This window comes from Rhineura floridana, chromosome 9 (assembly GCF_030035675.1).
Source record: "Rhineura floridana isolate rRhiFlo1 chromosome 9, rRhiFlo1.hap2, whole genome shotgun sequence".
Classification (NCBI taxonomy): Eukaryota; Metazoa; Chordata; class Lepidosauria; order Squamata; family Rhineuridae; genus Rhineura; species Rhineura floridana.
Genome location: NC_084488.1, coordinates 87174953 through 87192498, shown reverse-complemented (window position 1 = coordinate 87192498; position 17546 = coordinate 87174953). Strand labels below are relative to the sequence as shown.

The following is a 17546-nucleotide window of genomic DNA, read 5'->3' as shown; positions in this document are numbered from 1 at the left end:
TTCCATTCCTGATGGGATCCTCCAAGTAGCACCAATGTTTCCACTTATGCCAGGTAGAGAAGAGGCCAATTCTCCTGAAGAAGAATGACAACCTGGTTGTTAGGGACAGAGAGAGGTCATAATTCTAACCCAAACTAAGGCTGCATCAGCACCAATACAGAGGATGAGGATAAGTGTACACAATCCTATTATTGTATGCTGGAAATTCCACACATGGAGGGGCATGGGGACAAGCGTCCTAGCTCCATCCTTTCTTTCTGTTGCCATCTGTGAGTTTAATGGTGCAAGGCTAGCATCAAAAGTCAGCATGGTTGGGCATCTGCTGAGGTCAGGGCCCCCACTAACAAGACCCCCCCAGACCTACTCCTCGTCTTCACCCTTGCAATCTGTTTCTCCACCAGCCTCTCACTGTGGCCCAGACAATACTGTTGGTAAAAAGTAGTAATAGATGCCACTGGCTGGTTGATCATTGGCTCCCTACCTGGCAAGGAAGAAGATGGTAGCAATGATGAGGAAGAAGTGGAGCAGTTGGTGACAATGGCAGCGAGAAGGTAGGCTCACTGAGGGAAGGGAGCCATGGAGGGTGTGTTGCCCAAAGACCCTCCAAAACCTGCAGCCAGCACCAAGGATGACTGTCTGAATCAGGGAGCCTGTCTCTACTTACGTAGGCTCTCTGCATGAAATAGACTCCTGATTTTCAGGATCCTGAAACAGTCAGAAGGCTTCCTTGTTTCAGGCAGTTACCTGAACTCCCAGAAGGCAATGGTGATGAGGGGGAGGAGCTACTATGCTTTACCCTGTGCTCCCCCTTGCAGATGGAATTTTACAGTAATGCCTGGATAAGGCTATGGTGGCAACAAGTGGTGGCAACAAACATTCATAACATGGTCTGGTCATTTACAATACAATATCTTTCATGGGATTATCTCTTGTTTTTAATGAGGAACAATAATTACCAGTTTTTGGGGCTACAGGTGAGCAGAACCCCTGAAAATCCTGGGCTTTACTCCAACAGATTGACCGGGATCTGGGCTTGATCACCTTCTTTGTGCACCTTTTGAAGTGCTTACCCTGGCACTCAAACTGGATTCAATGAACATGGATGGGGAGAGGTTATAGCATTGAAACAGCAGGCTCCCAATGTGTGTATGCTGAATGTGTGAAGCATCCTGCCCCCATGAGCCTGCTTGTAACAATGCTGCTGCTGCTGCTTTCACTCCCCTCTCCCCCTGCACATCAATTATATCCAGTTTTAAGGCAACTTTGTTGGGTCTTTAATACCTCTGGGAAACTGTCTGCAATAAATGTCAGCTCAAGAAATATCCCTGATGCAACTTATACTGTCAGCTGAGAGGTACCTGGTTACACATATTTGACAAGCAGATTTTATGCCCTCTCTGCAAAAGCTTTAACTTTATAACTTTGGCCATAGAAGGGGAAATGGTTGGGGGGGGCAGTTCACATTTTCTTTTTTGTCCTTCTTTGTATGTAATAAAATCAATGATTCTTTCAGAAAGATCACAGAACCTACCAAATGGTTGCACTATAATTAGGTTTATCTCACCTAACGCCTTTTCCTGAACACATGCAGGAAACAGTCCCTTGATGTTATGGTGCTATTTCCTTCCCTATGATCAAAAGATCTGTGTGACTCTTACATGTATTTGTGTCTTTATGGCACCAAAATGAGAGCACTCTTTCAGAGTTCAAAGTGCTTTTTCATGCACAAAGACCAGGTGAGAGTAAAAAATAGAGACCTTCAAAAATCCGAGGTGTCAAAAACTAATGGCATTTTATATCATTTGAGAAGGGAAGAAAGTTAATGCTTAGAACATGTGAACCAAAGGGGATGTTTGAGGGTCATGAGGTCTAGAGGGGAAAGGAATCAATGCACAGAGAATGTGCCTAAGCAGTGCACTTTCACTATCACTTTTTAACACCTAAATATCATATAGAAAAACAACACCCTTATCAAAGTGCCCTTCTACCAGGAAATGTTATATAATTGCCCAATATATTTCATGCATTTCTGGCTGTTCAGAATAAAGTACTGTAGAAATTAAATCTGAGATATGTTTTTCAAACAATAGATATTCCTGAGCACAAAGCAAATAATATTCATGGTTTAGTTTCTTCTGTCCTTTTCAGTTATACGTATGATTTTATTTAGCTCCCTTAATTTTATGAAGAGGTAAAGATAAGATTATAAAATAAATCCTACAGTCAAATCCAAAACAAGAGACTCTCCACACTCCTGTTTCTCTCCACACTCCTTTCAGACCTTCCAGAGAGGAGCTCTCAGCCTCTTTGCTCCTGTTTGGTTGTTTTGCTGCTGTGCCATGAGATAAGGCATGGTTTTCTAAGAGTGTCGCCCAAACATGGGCTTGCGGTTTAGCTATCCTGGACAAACCACGGGGCGTAAAATATAGGACAAATCTTGGTTACAGCTTACAGTTAGTCTGGAGAGAGTTAAACCATTAACCTGGGTTTTAATGACACGCTAAGCCACACTGTGGCATACCTCAGCACAGTATAGCAGCAAAACCACCAGGGAGGAGTGAAGAGGCTGTGGTCTTCTCTCCAGGATCCTACACACTTGTGCAATTATACAAAGTCATAGTTTGGCTTAGTACAACGTGCAAATAGGGATGGGTGAATATGTTTCTCATTTTTCTAATCTTAAATTCAGTTCTTCACATTTCCACATGATTTTGTGATTTAAAAAAAACCTCATGAAATTTCATCAGCATTTTAGTATGAATTTCTCCTAGTATACACATTTTGTATGCAATTTTGCCTAACATTTTAATGCAGTTTTAGCATATATGTATTTTTGCAAAGCACTTTCCCTAATATGATGCATTTTTGTATGTCAGTTTCACTAACATGAGCATTTAGCTTAGTATATCCATTTTTGAACACATTACTTGGCTGGGGAACTGCAGTGCAAAATTCAGAGAAATAGGAATTTCGAAGGATGGCTGGTATTTCACTTTACATCTTGTTTCAGAAAGTGTGAATTAGGTAAATTCGCCTAACTGAATCAAATGCCCCCCCATCCCTGTGTGTGAATCAGATGATAGTCAAAGAATCCTTGTACAGATGTGGAGACAGGAAGAGTAAGGAAACAATACTTCCCAGGAGGAAGTAAATCCCACAGAGCTTAGCAGCATGTGAGATCTGAGTAAACTACTCACTAGCTTTCCGCATCTGTTGATAATAAATATAGACTTTTTTTAAAAAAAAAAATCCTCTTGTTTTAATGAATCATCAACAAAATGTTAAGACACCACTGAAGAATCATTAGGTACTGGCTCAAGAATCGTGCTCGAAGACCTCTTCTAACAGCGAGGGGTAACATTTTTCCCGAATTGAAAGGCAAAACCAAACTGAATCCCCCATTAAAAGGAGAGAATACAGAGACTGAGAATAAGGACTGTGAATATGTTCACATGCAGTGTTGATTAAGTGTGAGAATAGGCATGATGCCTGTTGTTTTTATGCTGTTCCTGTTGATTTTACTGTTTTGTATGTTTTTACAATTGGTTTATTGTGCTTTGAAATTTTGCAACCCACCCTAGGAATTTTATTGAGGGGTGGAGGTATAAAACAAACAACAAGCAAACAAACGCTTCCCCCATCCCTGCACATTTTGTCAACACTGAGCATAATGTTTGCCTTCTGTTAACATTTGCCCTGTTGTGAATATTTGCTATGCTGTTGGAGATAAGTGCCTTGAAAAAGCAACTGGTTTGTACTCAGCTATTGCAGAACACAGTGTCAATTATTTAGCCAGGTCTGTCCTTGAGATATGAACCTGATGAGCAGTAGGCCAGTACAATGCAAAATGACTAGCCATAATGATTGTTTGAACAGGGAACTGATGGGCAGCAGACAACATGATGCAAAACTTCAATCCAAAGCAGCTATTGTGCAGTCGCAACCCAAGTCTACCCTTTAACTGGGTGATAGCAAGCAGAAGGTTGCAAACTTGAATTGAGATATATACATGTTTAAGGCAGAAAAGATGGTATACCCTCTGGTAATCCTTCCATACCAAGATAGGATTTGTGTGTGTGAGCTAGTAAATTGTTTGTACTCATTTGCAAGGTTATATCTGGAGACCTCTCTTGAAAGTAATACACACGAAAAGGTCAGGGAGGCTGCTATGCTGGAATTCTAATTCCTGGTTGTGGTTGTTGTGTGCTTTGCACATGCAGAGAGATCTTATGATGGGGCCACATTTAAACAATCAACCCTGCCCCCAACATGTATCCTGAGATAAAGTAGGCCTATGGGAATTGTATTACGGACTCTTCCTGAACATTCGAATCAGGTATCAGTGTTTTAGCACAGCAGAACACCACTATCTTAAAAAAAAAAAGCATTAGGCAGCCTGAAATACATAAACCACAGCCCTCTAATATACTTTAGATTTAATCCATTCTCCTTGTCTCCTTCTGACCTTTTCTTTTCTTTGTTTTGCTGAACTGACTTTCAGTTTTGTGAGTCTTGATAGATAGTTTTCTAAGTCTCGGTAGTTTTCTGTAACTGTAAACCAATCACTGGGTTTTTTTAAAAAAATATAATGTTCATTAGCAAAAAACGTGGCTTGGATACTAATGGACTCTAAAATTCTATGGCCAGCAAATTACTCATTAACAAATACTTTGAGAAACCAATCTTATTTGAAAGCAAATAAAATAAAACTCTAAAAATCAGCATCTTATTCTAAAAGCTAAATGCAGGATACTGATTAGTCTCAAACTGTTTTATTTTGCGGGTATCATCCCTTGTCACAGCAAACATCTTTTTATCAATAGGAAAATATTGATCAAAGGTAGGGATATGCTAGAATTCAGCCTAATTTGGATTTGGTACCAATTTTTCCATTAATTCACTTGTTCTCTGTCGTTGTGGATTGAATTTTTATGTACAGATTTTCTGCAGTTATTTTTGGAAACAATCTTTTTAAAAAAACCTGTTTTTAGTTATATTTCCTTTAATTTATCGATATTTCCTTTAATTTATCAACATTTCTTATAAAATATTGATATTTCCTTTTAAAATATAATATTAATAGCAATATTTTTTCAGAGGGAAAAACAGATTGATAAAAGCAGCAGCTTGTGGACAAAGAACGAACTCGAATAGATACCAAACTGATGGAATCCTTTCAAACCAGCACCAGCCAACGGATCACATCCATAAAGGTGACATCATCTATTAAGGCTGTACCTGTGGCAACTCCATGCTTGTATCCATTGAGTATAGAGAAAATAGTGACTGCTGTAATATTTTTCTGCTGCAAACTTTGTGAGTGATGCAAACAGGAAACTGGAATGTGCAACAAAGGAACTTTACTGCACATAGTTAAACTATGGAATTTGCTCCCACAAGAGACAGTGATGACCATCAATTTGGATAGCTTTAAAAGAGGATTAGACAAATTCATGGAGGATAAGGCTATCAGTGGCTGCTAGCCATGATGGCTATGTTCTGTCTCTATAGTCGAAGGCAGTACAGTTCCAAATACCAGATGCTGGAACCTGCAGGAGGGAAGAGTACTGTTTGCTCTCGGGTCCTGCTGGCCACTGTGAGAAAAGGATGTTGGACTAAATGGGTCATTGGTAGGGTTGCCAGGTTCCTGGCCTGAGAATGATCCTGTATCTTTAGGAGAAGAGAAAGTCAGCCAAGTGTAGGTGTTCTTGCAACACTGGAATGGGAAAAACCACAAGGTGGAATTCTCCCTTCCCCCTGCACAACTTTATACAGAAGACCTCTTGGAGGCCGGGCCTGGCAACCCTAGATTGGCCTGATCCAGCAGGCCCTTCTTATGTTCCTATGTTTACTTGAACTGCACAACATTTAAAACATCTTACAATGGCATGTAAAACAGCCAATAAGAACATAAGAAGAGCTGTGCTTGATCAGACCATAGACCCATCTAGTTCAGTATCCTGTTCTCACAGTGGCCAGCTAGGGATTCGGGAAGAGTTTATTTGTTCTGTCCTTCTCAATGGACCAGCCTGATCTAATGCTTTCTAACTTGCTTGCAAATTGGAATGCAATGCCCAGTCAGATTAAACACTTTTATGGATCTTGCATTGCACTGAAAGGTTTTACATAAAAAGTGCATATAAAATGCATAAACATGTGTAGATGGAATGGGATGCAATAGCTCATAATGGGATGGAAGTATGATTGTGTCCCAGGGAGACCAAAATTATATGGAATTAGATGCTCAGCCCCCTCCTATGACCCACCAGATGGCTATGGGAAACCCACAATCAGGATATGAGTGCAACAGCACTCTCTCCATTTGTGTTCCCCAGCAACTGCTGTTCAGAGGTATACTAGAAATAGTACACAGCTGTTATGACTAATAGTCATTGATAGCCTTATCCTCCATGAATTTGTCTAACCCCTTTTAAAAGGCATTCAGTTGGCCATTACTATATTCTGTGCAAGTGGATTCCATAGTTTAACTATGTGCTGTGTAAAGTACTTTCATTTGTGTGCCCTGAAGCTTCCAACATTCAGCTTCATTGGATGGCCTTGGGTTCTAGTAAAAATCTCTCCCTTTCCACTTTCTCCATGCCATGCATAATCTTAGGCTGTGTACAACTCCAGTTTGCTCTGCATCCAGTGTGCTCCCACCACTGGTTTTGGGAAGCAGTGTAAACACAATGTTAGCCACAATCCATATCTATCCTCTCATTTCATATGAAATGCTGTATTTTGATGCATATCCCCCCAAACCAGCTTGGATTTAAATTGAGAAAAAGAACGGCCTAGTTAGTTGCCATTTAAGCCAGTAATGTGAACACAGCATCGTACACCTCTGTGATGCCCCCTTACTTTCCTTTATTTCAGAGTTCGTCCCCAGAATTGCTGCCTTCTATGCAGTCACATGGAACAATTCTGATTCCTAATATTAGTGAATATCTTTAGGGTTAACCATATATTGAGCTGTCATTGTGTTCACTAGAGACAATGTGGTGTAGTGATTAAGGTGGACTAGAGAGTGGGAAGGTTTGTGTTTAAATTCCAGCTCAGCCATGATGCTCACTGAGTGAGCTCGAACCAGTCACAATCTCTCACTCTCATAGGGGTTTTGTGAAGATAAAATGGTGGGAGAAAGGAGAGGAACGCCTATGCTACACTGAAGCTCCTTGGAGGAAGAATTGGGACACAACTGGTGTGGGAGGTGAGGCTCAGCAAGCACCTTCTCCATCTCATCCCCAAATGTAGTCTGAAATTATGCCTTTCTCCCCCCGTGGTCAAACCCTAGCATGCCTACTTGCTGTATCTCCTAGGCATTTACTTCCTGACACACCACATCTCTGCCATGCAATGTTTATTTTTGTTAACCATAAACATTTCTAGACAACAAAAGCAATTGATTTCAGACAGTCTTCACAAAATGCAAGTGGGCATTTAAGCAATCTAATGAAAAAGATTCATAAATTATGGCTAATACATGTAAGCCATGCAAATTGTCCAAATAAAAATTCAGTAACAATTAATTGCCTGGCTGCTTTTTTTCTGGAACATGCACAGCCTTCGCAAATGCACTTCTGATCCAAATTTCAGTAACTTAAAAATAACTTCTGATGTTGCAAAATATCTAGAGAAATCTATATGTAGCTCCCCTTCCCTTGTGGAGGAGAAACCTATCCAGAGCAAAAATGTTATAGCTCAGAATTTCTGCAGGTATAACCTTTTTTTATAGCAGAAAGCATTTTTGAACACATAGTTGGCTGTAATGTTTGAGTTATATAGTGTTATATTCTTGTGGTTTTTTTTTTTTTTAAACCCAAATAGTAACTTGTACAGCAGCAGATAAAATAGCACATTATTCCTGGCAAGTAAGACAAAGACATCTAGTTCAGCCCTGCTTGTCAAACAACATTCCCCTTTGCCCTTACTATCAGCTGGGGGTTGTGTCTATAGGAGCTGCACTAGATTCCTTATACTGTATTTAAAAGTCCACCAATAATATAATTAGGCATTTAGGGGACCTGAACACATTCCCATCTCTCCTATCCCCCCCAGCTGCATGTGCCATCAAGATGAAAAGGATAGCCAAACTTTCTCCCACCCCACCCCGAGCCAGACACAGCTACAAGAAAAAATGCCAACAGCCAAGAACCCTAAATGTTAAGGAGAGGCATGTGTATCTGATCCATATGTCTGTCCTGCATTTCTAAGATCAGGGTGAGTCTGTTTTTTAGATCAGGTACAGAGAACTTTTGCCCTAGATGTTACTGAACTACAACCCCCATCAGAAGTCTGACTGAAATAAATTGGACTTTCTTCCAAGTAAATATAGTTACAGTCAGGCTGCAAGTCTGATGTTGTGGTAACAGAAGTGTGATACAATATTGCATATAACTAGGGATGCCACTGTAATCTGGTGGATTTTATTTCCATTATATAAAAACAGAATCATCCTGAACACCCTTTCTGTATGATGTATATATGTATGTATGTTCATTCTACAGTTTGCTAGGAACAGTCTTAAGGCAGCTCACAGAATGAAACACTAAAAAAATAAGGAAAATACAATATATAATAAAAACACAAACAGTGTCCAGCAAATAAAAACTATAGCAAAAAACAATGTGAGATATTCTAATACCATTAAAAATTAGTTTTAGAAAGAACGAATTAGAAAGAACAAGATAGATTTTACCTGGGGTCTGAAAGATAGCAAAGATGGTGCCAGGCAAGTATGCCAAGGGAGAGAGTTCCATAATTGAAGTGCTACCACCAAAAAAGTCCCTCTTTCGTAACCACCTGCCTAACTTCAGAAATCAGATGTCCATAGAGAAGAGCCACAGAAGATCTTGATCAGTGGGCAGGTTTAAGATGGAAAAATACTGTCATTTTAATACCCTGGTTCTGTATGATTCTGTCTCATTTACTTTCCACCAGGAAAAAGAATCAGAAGCTTGAAGTGAAAAATCTTGGACATGTTGTTGCATAATGGTCAATGCATAACTAAACGCATGCCCCAATGAAAACAAAGGGTGGCCTCTGTACTTGGATGTGCATCTGGATATATCTTCTATTTATGTCTGCAGCTCCTAAATCAAGGATATCTGAGACTATGCATAACCAAGACCATGTGGCGGAAAAGCAGAACACTGCAAAACAGAGGGAGAGGTTTTGCGTAGCCCTACATATAGCAGATAACAAAGAGCTTATTCACATAACAGACTGTTCTATTTGAATGATGCCACCACATCCTAAGCCTGTAGTTCAAAGTCTTTCATTATGGAAGCCTTTCTTGGATTCATGAGGAAACAACCAGAGTTCCAAATATCTTTTCCCCATCTGTTGTCCTGGCCAGAATAACAGAGAAATCAAATGGTAAAGATGTGATAAACCAGGTTGCATTTTTACCACATTTTACCACTTGATTTCTTTCAAATTGTGGCTAGAACAATAGGTGAGGGGAAGAAACTTGAAAGGTATGGGGGGGCTATGCATATATGTTAATATCTTAGAGAATAATTTCAGCACTCACAAGATGAACAATCACCCATGAACAAAGAGCTCATTGCATTGAAATGGAGAAATGGCTGAGATATTTGTTGCCATAAAAATAATTCATTTGATCTTTAGATACATTAAGACAATTCCCAGGGAGGATTTCATTACATATACTGCTAGTCTGTCTTTATTTATTTATTTTAATCTCAAAATTGTATCTGCTTGCCCAGCCTCTTCTCTGAGGATCCCTCTGGGTACAACATCCAAAACATTTCTTTTCAAGTTAACAATAATGTCTTAGCAGGATGCAAACTTTATTAATACAAGGACACTTAACTGTTTCTCCCAATGGCCCACAGCTGTATTAGGGTTTCAATGACCTGCCTTGGGTGGTCTGCTTGTTCATTCACTAATTCTGTGTCTGCCACCCATCTGATGCTGGCCTGACTTGCAAAAGCATTTATCCACTAGCCTGATGAGTGGCTCATCATTAAGGTGTGGACCAGCAGGCCTGATAGATTGCTCTATCAGCTCTCCTACCTTCAGTTTAGTTTGGCAGAAATTTTAAAGAAAAATCTTCTATCTGAAATAAATCCAAATATCTTAAACAGTGAACACAAACATTAAGGGTAAATAGCCAGTGTGATATAGTGGATAGTCTTGGACTGAGGATACCTGGGTTTCCATTCAACCATGAAGCTCATTGGCTGGGCTAATCAGAATCCTTCAGCCTATCCCATCTCACAAGGCTGCTGTGAAGATAAAATTGGAGATGTATGGTACCCTGAAAATCCTGGAGGAAGAATATACTTAGAAAAGACAATAATTCAGTAAAAAAGTACCTAACCCCCATCCTCTAAACACCTCCAGCAAGGATGGTGAAACTATCTCTCCATATGTCGCTGGACTCCCATCAGCCCGCCAGCATAGTCAGGGATGATGGAAGTTGTAGTCCAGCAACCTCTTGAGGGCCACAGGTTCCCATACCTGACCTTTAGGATCGGTGCGTGTTTGCAAGGTGCAGGACTACACAATGTTAAAATTCCCTGGCTCCTGGTACTTTATGTGTCAGAAATGTATTGCTGAGAAAAAATTCACCATTCATTTTCATCTTACCTTCACATCTTTTACATTCATCCTCGTCCCTTCCTTCCCAACAAAGATGTCATCGATGTCAACAAGTATATATCTATCTAAGGACAATGTAAGCCTCTTCCCTGACAAAAAGGAGATGGCATCTATAAAAATGAGTTTGTGCAGCCAAAAGTTCAAATTGTTTCCAAAAAGAATTCTTTGAATCCCATCATGAAGTCCCAGGTCCTGAATCACTGTAGCATAGAGAGAAACCTTAGGCAGTGATGCTGGGAATGGTTTGGAAGCTTGAATTTCTGTTAAAAGCACTGGTTGATAAGTGGAGTGATTATATTGGAAAACGGTCCAGTCTTCACCAGGTAATGGGCCTTTCTCAACCCTTGGAGCTTTGGTTATGTGTAGCAGAGGAGACTGGGGATTTACTAAACAGTCTTGCAGAGCTACATTATTGTAGAGATGCAATGGAAATCCTTTGAGTTTAGTGCTTGACAAGCTGTTCTCATTGGCTTTATGAAAACCAATTATGCTAACACTGTATTCCACACAGTATTTTTCCAGGAGTTCTCTGTTCCATGAATCCATGGATGTGTACTTCAAAATATTTTCATAGATTACAAGGATATATTTCCCTTTGCCATTATCTGCCAGTGGGGGAATGTCCCCTTTCCCTGATGCAATTACCATCTGAAACTGAAATCGACTCGACTCCAGAATGGCTATGATGTCTTGACCGAGCTGAGAGTATTGGCTTTCGACAAACAGTAGCACAGTTGGATCAGTCCTAGATGGATCAATTGGCTTCACCATTTTGAGTTCCATTGACCTATATGGTAAAGGTTTAAGGTCCTCGCACTCTGCTCCTCCTGTGGTATCAATGAGGGCTATTTCCTGCTTGTGACCTGCATACAAGTAATAAGCAGAAATGACTATGCTCGCTAAACAGAAGGTGGCCAAGAGAATGACTAATGTTCGGAAACTTCTACGAAGTTTCACAATAAGATTCATTTTTTGCAGCACTTTCTATTTATTGTGTTTTAGTTTATTTATTTATTTATTAAAAAAACACACAACTGGCTTCTTCCTTCTAAAGTGTCATTATAAACAGACCAAGAGATGGTATCAGAACCATCCTTCAGACGTTCATGTGACCATTGCAATGCATTTATAAGGGGGTGGGCAAGGCTACAAAACTGTGCGAACTGGAAGTCCAAAGAGCTGGAAATCTATGTTAGAAGCAGTCTTCTCTGAATGCACCAGTTGCCAATAATCAATGGAGGAGACAATTAACATTATCTGCAACAAAGTGAGAAATTAGAGTAGGTTAAAAAAATCCATACAGCAATTAAAATGTGTTAATTAAATAAGCTAGTCACTTCTATTAAAAAAAACAGAACACCTAAGCATGAAAAATTCTATTGATTCCGCAGTAGACAATGACAGGGGGATGCCTTCCTCATGTCGTTTATGTGTGGAAAAAATAATTATAATTTATAGTTGTTATCCTAAATATTTGTGATATTAATTAAAGCCTATATGGATCATGCTACATAAAAGCACATTTAGCGTTAAGACACCTTCGACTTGACTGTAAAGGCTGATTGCAAGGACAGCAGAGTGATGGTAAAGAGGTACTTTAGGTGAAGATAAATCTTAAATATTTAACAAATGTAGTCTGGGGAATTTCTGGTCTTCCTCCAAGAAGAACATTCCTAATACAACAGGGCTGGATTTCAAGATTCTTGAAATGGCAACATCAAACATTTGGGAGGTAGCCCTATATTTAAGAGTCCAGGTGACTAAGAGAATGGGGACTGGTTTACAGCTTGGCCTTCAAAATTAATGTCTCATCTCTACATGGAGCAGTGCTTATATAATGTAAGGAAGGAAGATTACATTTTTTTGTTGCATAGATAACTATAATCCCTTTTAATGGCATGCCCCAAATTGATGGGCCAGGCTGCCAAAATCATTTCATTAAATCACATATACTGCAGGACCTATTCTCTTGAATATTATAAAGTACCATGAACACAGACAGTGCTAGACAGCCCAAGACATTTTACTGCCTGAGGCAAAGAATAAGATGTTGCTGTACCTCTCATGTATAAAAGCCGACTGGTCTTGCAGCTGAACCTTACTTTAAGGCTAGTAGTGGGGCAGCATCCTTCATTGCACTTGAAGACAGCAGGCCGGCTTAGGTGGCACAGGGCAGGCTGTGACACACACAGCTTTGTCCTCTGACACTTCACCATTGACCCCCACCTCTCAGAATCTGTTGCCTAAGGTACCTGCCTCATTCTGCCTAATGGTGGGGTTGGCCTTTGTGCTATGTAAATCCATAATTATCATATTCATTTTCTTTTTAACATCAATTGAGTGTATTCAGAGTCAGTGCATTGTGGATTGTTACCAAATGTCAGAAGCTTGGGCTCAGATGCTGTGGAACATTGCTTGTTCCACCTGTCCCCTTCTTCTCATTCATTAATTCTGACTTTAAGAACCCATCTATACCTACCTGAAAAATCCACATTTTCAGTATTTGATTTGTTTTCTTTGTGTCCATACCTGAGCTGTATGTTATCAGTTTTGAATAATAAAAAATCTGGAGTTTACTCATCCACATGTTAAAAATTACACTGAAAATTTATGTCAATGTTTTGGTAAGCCTTGCCTGTTTGCCCGCCCCTCTAAGAGCATTGGTGCACTTACAGTCACATGTTGAATGGTCTCGAGTCCACCGTCAAAGGAACTGCACAAACGTGATGTCTCACACTGTTATAACACACAAAAGCAGCTCTCCACAGAATAAAGGTGCCAAATCAAATGCATGTGCAGATCGTGGACAGCTGGATGTTTAGATGTTTGAATTTGCACAAATTGTGCATGCACAACTAAAAAAAGTTACTATTGCTAGTAACTGCTCAATTGCTGTTTAATTGCTAAGATTGTAATCATAATTGACCCAAACTGTTCATAGATTGCTTGCCAAACTTTAAAGTTTCAGATGCTTTCTGAAAACTGATAAGGCTCCAGTTCGATACAGCAAATCATGTGAAATTCTTCACCAGAGTTCATTTTGGTTTTGAATCACTGCAACTTAACTCTTGGAGATCATCAAATCACACACACATCTTGGGGGTTGCAATCTTATTAGGGATATGCACTGCCCCTAAACCAATGAATAAGTGGCCCTTACAGCAAAACAAAACAAAACAAAACAAAAACCCTTGGCATTTCTGTTACCATAACAAACAAAAATAAGAAGTAGAACATTTCTCGAAGTCCTATTTCTGTTTTCTCTCCACATATATTTTTTCAGCACTAGAGGGCAATATGTTCTCATTTTTCCCAAAAAAGAATTGCTATCACCTGTTTAACTACCAAGACAGCTTACAAAACAAACGGATGTGCAATCAACCCAAGAGTCATAACAATCTAAAGCAACATGTAAAACACCTATTCTAGACTTTAATGCTAAAACAATATAATGTACATTCTCATAAGTAAGATATTGCTGTCATATTAATACTACAATATTTCTTACTGTGGGTGTGTAGAACAGGTGAAATTAGAAGGCTGGTGTTTTCTTTCTTTGGCACAATTATTTCTTTCTGTTTAGGTGACTTGGGCACCAGAATTCTAAACTATTAAAATAATATTCACTAATAGGCAAAAAAGCCTTACAGTTTAAGAACGTACCTATAGCCAACAGATATTTCTGTCAAGCAGGGAAATTGGGCAACTATAGTGAATGCACCAGGGGAGCAGGAGATCTGACCTCCTCTCTGAGATATTGTGCTGCCCTACAAATTTGTAAAAATGCAAACTCTTGGGCTGATCTTTCACAGTCCAATCCACTTCCTGTGTAGCTTGGAATAATTTGGTTACATATGCCTTTGGTTACATATGGGCAGGGGAGGAGGAAGAAGGAAGACGGGGAGGAGAAAAAGTAGGCGGAGGAGGGGAGAGAAGAGGGCAAGGGGAGGGGGAAAGAGAGGAGAGAGGGGACAGAGAAAGTCAGGACTGATTATTTGCATGCTTATTGAGTTCAGTGGGATTTACGTCCCTGCAATCATGCCTAGGATAGGTGAAACTGACCACAGGGGAGGTGGAGAAGAGGGGAGGGGCAGGAGGGAGGGATAAGATGAAAGGGTAGGTTTGATCATTTACATGCTTATTGAGTTCAATAGAATTTACTCCTGTGCAATCATGCTTAGGTAAATCTGACCATGGGGGAGAGGAGAAGGGGCAAAAGGGAGGGAATAGGAGGAAGGGAGGGCAGGTTTGATCATTTGTATGCTTTTTGAATTCAGTGGGATTTACTCCTGCACAATCATGCTTAGGATAGGTAAAACTGACCTGGACGAGGGGCAGGGAGGGGGAAAGGGGGAGAGAAGAGGAGGGGTAGGGAGGAAGGAGGTGGGGACAGTGAAGAGGAGGGGAGGAGATTGGGTGGGTGGACACTGGGAAGAGGGAAAGTCTCTTTCCTTTTAAAAAGGAAAACATGAACAGTATCATTGTTTTTCAGGGTTTCTTTTTATTCTACAGTAGGCACATGTCTCCCATCCAAATTTAAACCAAAGACCTGAGAGTTGCTAGGAGAGGCCCTATTCCCCTCACAGAGCTACAATCTCCAGAAGAGGGGCTGACTGTTAAACCATTCTGGCCACTGGAGCTCTGTCAGGGAAATAGGAGTCTCCTCTCAGCAGCCTTCACACACAAACTATACTTCCCAGGATTTTTGGGGGGAAGCCCTGACTGTCTAAAGTGAAATAAATGTCTGAAGTGGGTGTCACCTCCTGATTAGCCAAGCCAAACAGCTATGAGTCTGGCTTTTAGAACAGTGACAGTTGGTTCTTACTGAGCATACCCGTGCTTATCATTGACTTCAATGTTAAGCTTCTTAAATTAATTAAAAATAAGCCAGGCATTTTTTTAACTTTTATACTGCAGAAGATGAAGGTCAGAGTATGGGGCAAGGTCATTAATAGCATCACAGGTGCTCTTTGAGCATGGTAATTATTATTATTTGCTGCCCTGGGCTCCTACTGGAAAGAAAGGCAGGATATAAATCTAAGAAAATAAATAAATTAATAGATTTCAACAAATTATGAGACCACTGGCAGAAAAAAGTCTAATAGTGTCTTGATTTTGTTCCTCTTGTTTTGCACTTTGAACTCTGGTTTCTTTCTGATTTTTTTGTGTATTGCCATGAAAACTTCAACGGTTGTTAAGGAAGCATTTCTGAGTTCAGGATTATACGTTTTGTATGGTTTTGTTCTGAAATGAACTTATGGGAAGCAGCAGGATGGCATGGGGGCTATTTCCAATGTAACATTGTGGAATACAAAAAATCCATGCTGGCTATAGTGTACACCCGCTGACATAGCTGTAAAATTTGGTGAAAAAGAAAAACTGTTTTGGATTGAATTATTGATAATATAGCTTTTAAAAAAACCCTGTTATGAGGAAATGGCTTGATAGACGTAGGATTATTTTTAAATGATCTCCTTTCATTTCCTAATATGGCAAAATATGAAGGACAGACTCATTCCTAGGTTTCAGCTCTGCCTCAAAACAGCATATGGCACAAACTAGGCAATGCTAAGACCCATTCCTATCAATAAGAATGTTCCGGATGTGCTTAAAATCTCTCATTAAATGAAATGGGATTTAAAAGGGCTTAACTTTGGCTGGATTGTATCTATAGAAGATGTCGAAAACGATGTCAACTTGTGACCGAAAGTATGATATTCCTTTGAATTATGAACAATGTGGAATATGGAGGATTCCACCCCCATCTAATTTCTCCTCCTTTTGATTGCACAGTTTTTGTACACATTCGGAGAACTGTATTGCAAAATTTGGAAAAAAATGTGAATTTCAAAGGATAGCTGTGTTTTGGTTTGTGTATTGTTTGGGAAGTGAGCACTAATTACCTCCTCCCCAATCCCTATGCATTTTGTTAGTTTCATGTCTAAAGAGAAGGGGCTTCTTCCAACTGAAGTCTGTCAGTTTCACCACTGCTCTTTGTAGCCATTGCAGTGGGGAGGAGATAATGCTTAATAGGAATATTATTACTAAAACTGGGAGAATTTTGTGCAAGGACTGTGAAGAATAGCACTGAAACTGATAATCTCCTCCCTCCCCCCCTCTCTCCTTTCCTCTCTCTCTCTGCAAAAAGTCAGAAGAACCTTCTTCACTTTAACAAGCAACATTTACAATAGGTTTGAAAGCCAAAATCCCTAGTCAATTTCACCTCCAGAATGAAAGGAGTTATTTTCAAGATGGGAAACTGTTCTGTGGCCATTTTCAGTAAGCTACCTGATCTAGACTCTATTTATAAACTTCCTGTATTTCTTAAAACTTTGATGATATCTCAATAGCCAAATGCAAAGCAACCACAGTTCACTCACTTCTCAGATTTAATGAGCATAAAAGGAGAACTGTTCAGATGCTATTCCTACAAGAACTCCTGGACAGGAAAACAACCATAAAGCAACCCTGCTCACATCTGTTGCTGGGAATCATGAGTGGTGAGAATGCTATTGCACTTGGGTCCTGCTTGTGGGCTTCCCATAGGTCACAGGATGCTGGACTAGATGGGCCTTTGGTCTGATGCAGTAGGGCTCTTCTTACAATGGCAGCTGGTGGCTCCATGTCAATGGGCAATGGAATCTGTTCCAGGTTTTAGTCTGAACTTTCAAGGAGCTGTCCAAGATGCAGAGCACTGTCTTCTTACATTCATATTTTTATTTTGTATCAGTTCCTTGAGCCACAGCTCCTTGAACTTTGAACCTCAGAGATTTCATCCACTGATGAAACTGGCTCCCTTTATATGCCAGTGGCCTCATGCTCTTCAGGGCCTGTTTACCAGTGCAGCAATGCACAAGACAGGAGCTGACCAATGGCTGACAGTGTGCTAGTCCTCTATGCCAGAGGTCTATCCCTTT

At 40.0% G+C, this 17546-nt stretch overlaps 1 protein-coding gene across 1 annotated transcript in view; it reads right to left on the bottom strand.

The window, feature by feature from the left end:
• The window catches only part of LOC133364524 (bifunctional heparan sulfate N-deacetylase/N-sulfotransferase 4), a 228620-nt gene extending 217022 nt beyond the window's left edge, over positions 1–11598 (bottom strand). The window contains exon 1 of the mRNA XM_061585276.1: positions 10618–11598. Within this exon, the coding sequence (XP_061441260.1) occupies positions 10618–11598 (981 nt within the window). The remainder of the gene's footprint in view (positions 1–10617) is intronic.
• Positions 11599–17546: the final 5948 nt, after the last annotated feature.